Source organism: Microcebus murinus, chromosome 19 (assembly GCF_040939455.1).
Source record: "Microcebus murinus isolate Inina chromosome 19, M.murinus_Inina_mat1.0, whole genome shotgun sequence".
Classification (NCBI taxonomy): Eukaryota; Metazoa; Chordata; class Mammalia; order Primates; family Cheirogaleidae; genus Microcebus; species Microcebus murinus.
The window spans coordinates 140,128-148,541 of NC_134122.1; the positions used below are offsets into that span (position 1 = coordinate 140,128).

The 8,414-nt window shown below is 58.8% G+C and overlaps 2 protein-coding genes across 2 annotated transcripts; both read left to right on the top strand.

Moving 5' to 3' along the window:
* Positions 1 to 1,759: 1,759 nt before the first annotated feature.
* On the top strand, positions 1,760 to 3,296 carry LOC105856300 (hemoglobin subunit zeta-like). Its single transcript, XM_012737865.2, has 3 exons — positions 1,760 to 1,925; positions 2,732 to 2,936; positions 3,062 to 3,296. Exons 1-3 carry the CDS (start codon positions 1,831 to 1,833, stop codon positions 3,188 to 3,190), a joined length of 429 nt encoding a protein of 142 aa, XP_012593319.1. The 5' UTR covers positions 1,760 to 1,830; the 3' UTR covers positions 3,191 to 3,296.
* Positions 3,297 to 6,239: 2,943 nt separating this feature from the next.
* LOC105856254 (hemoglobin subunit alpha-1) lies at positions 6,240 to 7,121 on the top strand. The gene is made up of 3 exons (XM_012737767.3): positions 6,240 to 6,414; positions 6,537 to 6,741; positions 6,886 to 7,121. Exons 1-3 carry the CDS (start codon positions 6,320 to 6,322, stop codon positions 7,012 to 7,014), a joined length of 429 nt encoding a protein of 142 aa, XP_012593221.2. The 5' UTR covers positions 6,240 to 6,319; the 3' UTR covers positions 7,015 to 7,121.
* The last annotated feature ends 1,293 nt before the right edge of the window (positions 7,122 to 8,414 follow it).

Here is an 8,414-nt window from a genome sequence, read left to right on the forward strand (position 1 = left end):
ACTCCTTACACAAACCCTGTCTGCATTAAACAGTTGCTCCCTGTTCACACTCCAGCACAATTGCTCCCCAGCCCCTGGCAACACTAATCTTTCTTTCTTTCTTTCTTTCTTTCTTTCTTTCTTTCTTTCTTTCTTTCTTTCTTTCTTTCTTTCTTTCTTTCTGCTTTCTCTTTCTTTTCTTTTCTTTTCTTTTCTTTTCTTTTCTTTTCTTTTCTTTTCTTTTCTTTTCTTTCGACAGGGTCTCATTCTGTCACCCAGGCTAAAATTCCGTGGTGGAATCTTAGCTCACTGCAACCTTGAACTCCTGGACTCAAGCGATCTTCTTTCCTCAGCCTCCTGAGTAGCTGGGACTACAGTCGCACATCACCAAGCCTGGGTAATTTTTTAAACTTTTTATAGAGACAGAGGGTCTCACTATATTGCCCAGGCTGGTATCAAACCCCTTGGCCTCAAGCAATGCCTCCAGCCCCTGCCTCAGGCTCCCCAGATGCTGGGATTATAGACATAAACCATGCAGCTTGGCCACTAATCTGTTTCTATGCAATCTGTGGATTTGCATATTCTACATATTGCATGTAAATGAAATCATACAACATGTGTCCTTTTGTGTCTGGCTTCTGTCATTCAGCATATTGCTTTTGAAGGTCATCTGTTACACGTTGTGATATGTATGAGCACACTTTTTATGGCTGAATAATATTCTATTGTATGGACAGACCAGGTTTTCTATATTTTATTTTTAATTGATAAATAACAATTGTATGTATTTGTGGGATACAATGTGATGTTTCATCAAATGCATATATTGTGTAGTAATCAAATCAGGCTAATTAATATATTCATCACCTCAAATAGTTATCATTTTTTTGTGGTGAAAACATTTAAAATTCTCTTTTTTAGCTATTTTGAAACATACAATACATTATTGTTAACTATAGTCACCACATTGTGCAATAGATTGCCAGAATTCTTTCCTCCTAACTGAAACCTTGTACACTTTGACCAGCACCCCTCCTTTCCCTGTCTGTCCCTCACCCCCAGCCTCTGGTGACCACCATCCTGCTGTCTACTTCTGCAAGTTTGGTTTTTTAGGTTCCATATATAAGTGAGATCACAGGTATTTGTCTCTCTGTGTCTGGCTTATTTCACTTAGCTTGATGTCCACTAGGTTCATCCATGTTGTTGCAAATGAGAGAATTTCCTGCATTTTAAACGCTGACAAGTATTCCATTGCCTATATATACCACATTTTAAAATTCATTCATCTGTTGATGGACACTTGGATTATTTTCATATCTTGGCCATTATGAATAATGCCACAATGAACATGGAGTGGACACGTGTCTTTGACATACTGGTTTCAATGCCTCTGGATACATATCCAGAGCTCAGAAGGTGGAGGCAGAGAAGCATCAGCACGGTGAGGAATAAAGAGGGCCCCTGCGAGGGCCTGGCCTGCTCCAGGCCACCCTCCCGTCACAACAGGGAGGTTCGGGACCACACTCCTGAGGCCGGTCTGGGCTGGGCGGACACGTGGACTCTCCTGCCCGGACCCGGGCCCCTATCTCCCTGGAACCTGGGGCTCCAGCTGTGGCCCAGAGAGGAGGGCAGCAAGAGTGATAGCCCCTCACCCCCCAGTCCCACAGCCCCCATTGTCACTGGATCTGATAAGAAATCCCACCCCTGCAGCCCCCTCCCCTATCCCCACCCACAGCCACAGCCTGGCTGGGCGTGGGGCTGCCCGTATATAAGGGGACCCCAGGGGGCTGAGTGTCACCAAGGCCAGTCCTGAGCAGGCCCAGCTCCAGCCCAGCCGCCCACCCCACCACCATGTCTCTGACCAAGACCGAGAGGGCCATCATCGTGTCCATGTGGGGCAAGATCTCCACGCAGGCCGATGCCATCGGCACCGAGACCCTGGAGAGGTGAGTCCCAGACAGGACTGCCTGAGGGACCCGGTCAGAGGCTGGGTGGGTGAGTGGGTGGGTGAGGAGGGGGTCATCGTGGAGGGGTCAGTGAGGAGGGGTGAGTGAGAAGGGGTCAGAGAGGAAAGGACACTGAGGAGGGGGTCAGTGAGGAGGGGGTCAGTGAGGAGGGGTGAGTGAGGAGAGGGTCAGTGAGGAGGGGGTCAGTGAGGAGGGGGACAGGGAGGAGGGTCTGCAGGAGCAGCAATGAGGGAAGAGGAACAGGTGCACGACCCCGCGGCCGCACTCACTGAGGCCTGGGCAGGCACCCGCCGGCTCCCACGTGCAGAGGGCGGGAAGTTTCCCTCCCAGGACGAGCGCCTCCGAGGCAGGCAGGTCGCCGCCACCACTGACATCGGAGCATCTGGTCTCCGGGCAGGGCGACAGGAGGGTTTCCCAAAGAGACCTCTCCGTAAACGCAGCTGGAGGACATCAGTCCTGCCAGAAGGCGCAGCGGCCGGCTGGTCCCGGGCTGCGGAGGAGGCCCGCGTGGGCAGGGAGAGGCGCGGGCGGGCGATGCCCGGGTGCAGGAGGCCGAGGGCGGTGGACTCGGGGACCCGGGCGTGCACACCGGTCGCGAAAGAGGAGACGACCTGGAGCTGCGGCTGCCCGGCGTGGGCAGGGGGCGCGGCCGGAGGGGAGGGCCTCGCGTGGGGGCAGCCGCAGGAGGGGCGGCAGGCTGCGCGCAGGGGCGCCTCGCCAAGGCGTGGGGGCTGCCTCTGCTCGGCCACGAAGGGGTCCTCGAGCTCGCGCCCCGCCCGCCGCAGGCTCTTCCTCAGCTACCCGCAGACCAAGACCTACTTCCCGCACTTCGACCTGCACGCGGGGTCGGCGCAGCTGCGCGCGCACGGCTCCAAGGTGGTGGCCGCCGTGGGCGACGCGGTCAAGAGCATCGACAACATCGCGGGCGCGCTGGCCCGGCTGAGCGAGCTGCACGCCTACATCCTGCGCGTGGACCCGGTCAACTTCAAGGTGGGCGCGCGGGCAGGCGGGCGGGCGAGGACGGGGGCGGTCCCGCAGGGCAGGTGGGGGAGGGGCTCGGCTGGCTGCAGGGCTGGAACACGCCCCCCGCGCTGAGCCGCCCTCCGCGCCCGCAGCTGCTGTCCCACTGCCTGCTGGTCACCGTGGCCGCGCGCTTCCCCGCCGACTTCACGGCCGAGGCCCACGCCGCCTGGGACAAGTTCCTGTCCATCGTGTCCTCTGTCCTGACCGAGAAGTACCGCTGAGCGCCGCCGCCCAGACCCCCCACCCCTGGCAGGCAGCGACCCCTCCACTGCCCCTCAGTATTCCCCTCTGTTCCTCCCGACTCCCCAATAAATCAATGAGGAGGAAGCTCTCTGGATCCTGCCTTTTCAGTGCGGGGGCCAGGAGCCGAAGGATGGGCTGGGAGTTTCGCAGGAACGCGTTTGACTCTGGAGCCATCCCAGGCCTGGAGGACACTTGGAGGGTTCTTTGGGGAGATTCTTCCCCTTGGGGACCCCAGGGTTGCAGCCCAGAGGAGCAGCGCAGCTCTTGGCCGGGCCACAGGGTCTCCGCGGGTCCGTGGGTCAGAAGGCGTTTGCGCCTCTCCCCAGCTTCCCAAACCGCACGAAGATTGTCACTCCAATCAGCGTAGTCGGGAATCAAGGGACTTTGCTCAACGTCTGTGGTCCTAACTCCCGCGACTCTGAGAGGCCGCGGCGGAGGTCCCAGGGGCTGTTCCCCTCCCAAGCCGCAGGGGAACAGGGGGCTTCCTGCCCGGTGTTTGCCCTGGTTCCCTCCGTGAGCTCCCTCCTGGCAGAACAGTAACTTTATCTGAGGGGAGTAATTACAGACGCCTCCCGAAAGTCTGCAGCGAAGGCGCCCACGCACAGCGGTGCCAGAAACCCGGGGGTCCGCGAGGTCGTGGCGACCTGGGGGCTGCGCTGGCTACGTTCTCCGCACGGGCTCAGAGTCCCCAAGTTCCCGCCGCGCTCAGGCCGATAAGGGCAGGAGGGGGGCCGTGCAGAGCTCTATCTGGAGGCCAGGGTGGCATGCTAGGCGCCCAGGGGCGAGCCCAAGTCGCGCTGGTCTGGGCCCTGACCGTGGGCCAAGAGGCGCAGTTCGGGGCGGAGCTGTGGCTCAGGTGGGTGGGGGCGGGGTTCCGGGATCTCAGGGAGGTGAGACCAGGGTGCTGGGCTCCTAGACTGCCAGGACCTAAACAGGCCAGGCGGGGTCCCCCTGGGCTCTGGCTGGTGCCGGCGCTAGTGAAAGCGCACGTAGCAGTCCTCGCCACTCCCGACCTGAAAGCTCTTCGCAGTGTCCCCCAGGACCAAGGCCTCCTTCCCGCACCTGGGTGTCAGTCTGCACAAGCTGCAGCTGGTTAGCCACGAGCCTCCCATGCTCCGGGCTGTGGGTGTGGCGGTTTAGCGCAGGGACAGTTTGCGCGCTGCTCTGAGCCCTGGCTGATTTGCAGCGCACCTGCTGCGTGTGGACCCGGTCCCCTTAGAGGTGGGCCCTCCAGGGTCCGGGGTCAGGGTCCAGCGATCAGCAGCAGCAGCAGCCGCGGGTGGGGGGGTGAGGTTCAGGAGGGAGTTGGTGGGGGGCAGACACCTTCTCACTGGCTCCTTCTTTGGCAGCTGCTTATCCAGTGTTTCCAGGTGGTGCTGGCCTCCCGCTGGCAGGAGAGGTCACAGTGCAGACACATGCCAAAAGGGACAAGTTCCTGATGGGCGTGGCTGTGCTGCTGAGGGACAAGTACCTCTGACTGAGCCCTTTACCTGCAGACCTTGGTCTATGCCTGTCAATAAACAGAGGCCTCAAACATCTGGACCCTGAGTGTGTGTGGTCTTTGGGGAGAGGGCAAGGTGACCTCACTGTTACTGGGTAGAGAAGTTTGGTTCCCCTCCACAGCGGCAAGCCTCCTAGAACTCTCTGATGCCTGCCCAAAGCTGTGCTCCACTGTGGCAGGGGGGTGCCACAGGGCAGAGGAAGTGCTCAGATCCAGGACGGAGAGTGTCTTCCACTTCAACTCAAATCTGGCGCCTGCCCACGCAAGGTTGGAAAAGCGCATCTGCCTTCACTCATTCGCTCACTGCTCTGAGTCCCCACTGCGTGCTGGCACCTGCTGGCAGGAAGCCTCGCCCCTTTTACAGAGACAGGGCACTGAGGCCCCAAGGGCCAAGTATGTGACCTCAGACCAAGTAGAACGGGAGCCTGGGCTCCTCTTATCCTCACCTTGTTCCTTTCTGCTTCCTCCCGGGGGACATGCTCACTCTGCAGCAAACCTGTGTTAGCCAAGTCAACCCCTTCCTCCAAACCTCGTGACATATTGGGGGAGAGCAGGGAGGAAGTCTTCAGTAGCCACAATTTGGCAGACAGCAGGGCTCCAACTGATTCACACTGACAAGTTGTATGACCCTGGGCATGTCCCTCCCTGAGCTCTCTGAGCCTCATCCAACAGATGAAAAAAAAAAAATACCAGACTCACTAGATCTTTGAAATAGTTTTCGGATCATAGTGAACGGTGAGTGCCTGGCAGGCTCATAGCCACCCCACCCCAGCCCAGCCCAGCGGCTGCATCTCAGTATGCAGGTGCCCTGGCCAAGGCCCAGCTCCCCCAGGTCTCCCTCCTCTCTCCCCAGGCAGGACAGGACCAAGAATTGTAGGGCTCCACCCCAGCTTTGCAGACAGGGCTAAGGAGTGATCAGGACCAGGAACTCCCTAAACTCTGAACGAGGAGAGTTCCTCGGTGGACGACTGTGGATCTGTTCGGGAAGCACCAACCTGCCAGGCAGTCAGTGCCCAGGTCTGAACAGTGACGCTGGAAGCTGGGCCCTAGAGACAGTTTGGCCCAACTGCCCCCAGCAACAGGTTGGTGCCAGCAACCTGTTACCCTGTGCTGCCTGGGAGCACCAGTCCACCAGTGGGGAGGGGAGAACTTGGAGAACTCGATCCCATGTTACCTCCTTCACCTCCGTTGTTTACATGGATAATTAATTATAATAGATTTCAGTCCTATGAAAAGTTTGGTGCAAAAGCGGATTTTGTTTCAATGTGGAAAGGACTGTGCTTCCCTCCTCAACCCGACAAATAGGCACCCCCAAGCTGCCCTGGGTTAGGGTCACATGTGGGGGCATTTTGGGTGGAGAAGCATGGGAAACACAACAGAGTCTCCGCAGGGGCAGGACCAAGAGACACAGAGCAGCCTTGGCCAACTTGCCCAACCCTACTCCCGCCCCTTGGCACTTTCCTGGGTGGGGCACCTCTATGGCACCAACCCAGCCAATAAGCGTAGCCCAGCAGTGGCATTCAGCCCTCGCCTTGGGCATAAAGGCGCAGAGCTCTGCCCACGGGGCACCTTTCTGGTCCTGACTCAGACTCAGAAGGAACCAACCATGGTGCTGTCTGCTGCCGACAAGAACAACATCAAGGCCGCCTGGAATGCGATTGGCAGCCATGCTGGCGACCATGGCGCCGAGGCCCTGGAGAGGTGAGGACCCTTCTCTCCCTCCCCGACCTGGAGCCCAACACCCGCCCAGGGCCCACTGGCCACCCTTCGCTGCCCTGGCCCGGGACCTAACCCCACCCCTCACTCTCTGCTTCTCCCGGCAGGATGTTCCATTCCTTCCCCACCACCAAGACCTACTTCTCCCACTTCGACATGAGCCACGGCTCCGCCCAGATCAAGGGCCACGGCAAGAAGGTGGCCGACGCACTGGGCAACGCCGTGAACCACCTTGATGACATTCCCACCGCCCTGTCTGCTCTGAGCGACCTGCACGCACACAAGCTGCGTGTGGACCCGGTCAACTTCAAGGTGAGCAGCCGGCCGGCTGGGGAGGGACACCTGGGGAGGGAGGGCAGCGGGCCTTCCTCAGGGCAGATGGCCTGCGAGTTCCTGAAGGGGGAGCTTAGGCGGCAGGCTGTAGGCCCCAAGCCCCCTGACACTCCCTCTCCGCAGTTCCTGAGCCACTGCCTGCTGGTGACCCTGGCCAGCCACCACCCTGCGGAATTCACCCCTGCGGTCCACGCTTCCCTGGACAAGTTCTTTGCTACGGTGAGCACCGTGCTGACCTCCAAATACCGTTAACTGGAGCCTCGGTGACCCGTGCCCCCTGCCCCTGGGCCTCCGGGCTATGCCCTTCTTCCCTCTAGCACTGCACCTCCTGGTCTTTGAATAAAGTCTGAGTGGTGGCAGCCTGTGTGCCCGAGTCCTCTCTGTCAGGGAGGGGGCCAGGGTTCAGGGTGTTTCTCCATATCTCAGAGCTGCATGGGGGAGGGGAGAGCACTGGAAAAGGAGGGAGGAGAACTGAGGGGTTCTGCGCCAGAGAAGGCGCCAACCATCTCCTGTCTGGGAGGTGCCAGACCAGCAGGCAGTGGCTCAGGACCCGGGGAGGAGAGAAGGGCATCCAGGGGCTCCTTTTAGGGGAAAGATGTGGGGAGTCCTAAAGGGGACACCCTCCTTTGAAATCTCCCTGACTGATCTCAATTAAACACACTCTAGATGAAAACAAAGCAAAGCAAAACTAACAACTACAGGCTCTTCCTGATGCAGAGGCAGGGAGCCACAGGGAGCTTTGCTAAGGGTTGTTTGAGCTATTCCCCTCTCAGCCAGAGGCAGTTTGAGAGCCAGAGGCAGAGGCAGAGGCAGTTCACTTCCTCCTGACACCCACAGCCAGACTTGAGTAAGTGTCCTGGGGTGGGGGGCAGGGATCAGGTGGCCAGACAGGCTGAAGGATGCCACACAACTCACTCCCCAAAGCAAGGTCTTCCACTGGGCCCCTAGGAAAGGCCATACCGGTACCCTCTGCCTACCCACTGGTCCGGGGAGCCACCCTCTTCACCAGCAGGGGCTGTACTAGCCGATACCTGCCCCTTCTCACAGCAGCACCACAAGGCCCCCCCTTACCCTGCAGGCTCTGGACAGCCTCATCACCCCCAATCTCCCCACCTCCATTCTGCAGCCACAGGGCCCTTCTCTCCTCTTCCTTCCTGCACTCCCAAGCCAAGCCTCCCCCAACTCTACCTAATACTTATCCTTAAGTCTCACCTCCTCCAGGAAGTCCACCCTGATCCTCAGACTAACCCAGGTCCCCTCAACCTCACCAAGGCCTCTAGCAAGCTTTGCCATGGTCTGTGGATTCCTGTGATTTGAGGACTGCCTGTGTCCCTCGGGTCGAATGCTCAGGCCTGGTTCAGCCTGTTGTTTATCAACTTAACCACCATTCCCCTGCAAGTCGTGAACCAAGACCACCGGGCAGTGGGGACAGAGACAGGCACTCACACAGTCACACAGAGGCCCTAAACGCGGGGGCACCCCTGTGAGCGCATGACCTGGGGCTGCAGCAAAGGCCACCCCCCTTGGCCCCGCGAAGTTTGCCCCTTGATAGATATCTGCTCCTTCCCCGTGACTGTCACTCGATCACACTGACGACTAGTGGAAGGAAAGGGGACTGGAAGACGGAGGCCGCCACTCGTCCCTCGCTTACG

Coding starts and splice junctions, on each gene's coding strand:
- LOC105856254 (XM_012737767.3), top strand. CDS start 6,320: ATGGTGCTGTCTGCTGCCGACAAGAACAACATCAAGGCCGCCTGGAAT. Junction 6,415..6,536: donor GGCGCCGAGGCCCTGGAGAG/GTGAGGACCCTT, acceptor TTCTCCCGGCAG/GATGTTCCATTCCTTCCCCA. Junction 6,742..6,885: donor TGGACCCGGTCAACTTCAAG/GTGAGCAGCCGG, acceptor CCCTCTCCGCAG/TTCCTGAGCCACTGCCTGCT.
- LOC105856300 (XM_012737865.2), top strand. CDS start 1,831: ATGTCTCTGACCAAGACCGAGAGGGCCATCATCGTGTCCATGTGGGGC. Junction 1,926..2,731: donor GGCACCGAGACCCTGGAGAG/GTGAGTCCCAGA, acceptor CGCCCGCCGCAG/GCTCTTCCTCAGCTACCCGC. Junction 2,937..3,061: donor TGGACCCGGTCAACTTCAAG/GTGGGCGCGCGG, acceptor CCGCGCCCGCAG/CTGCTGTCCCACTGCCTGCT.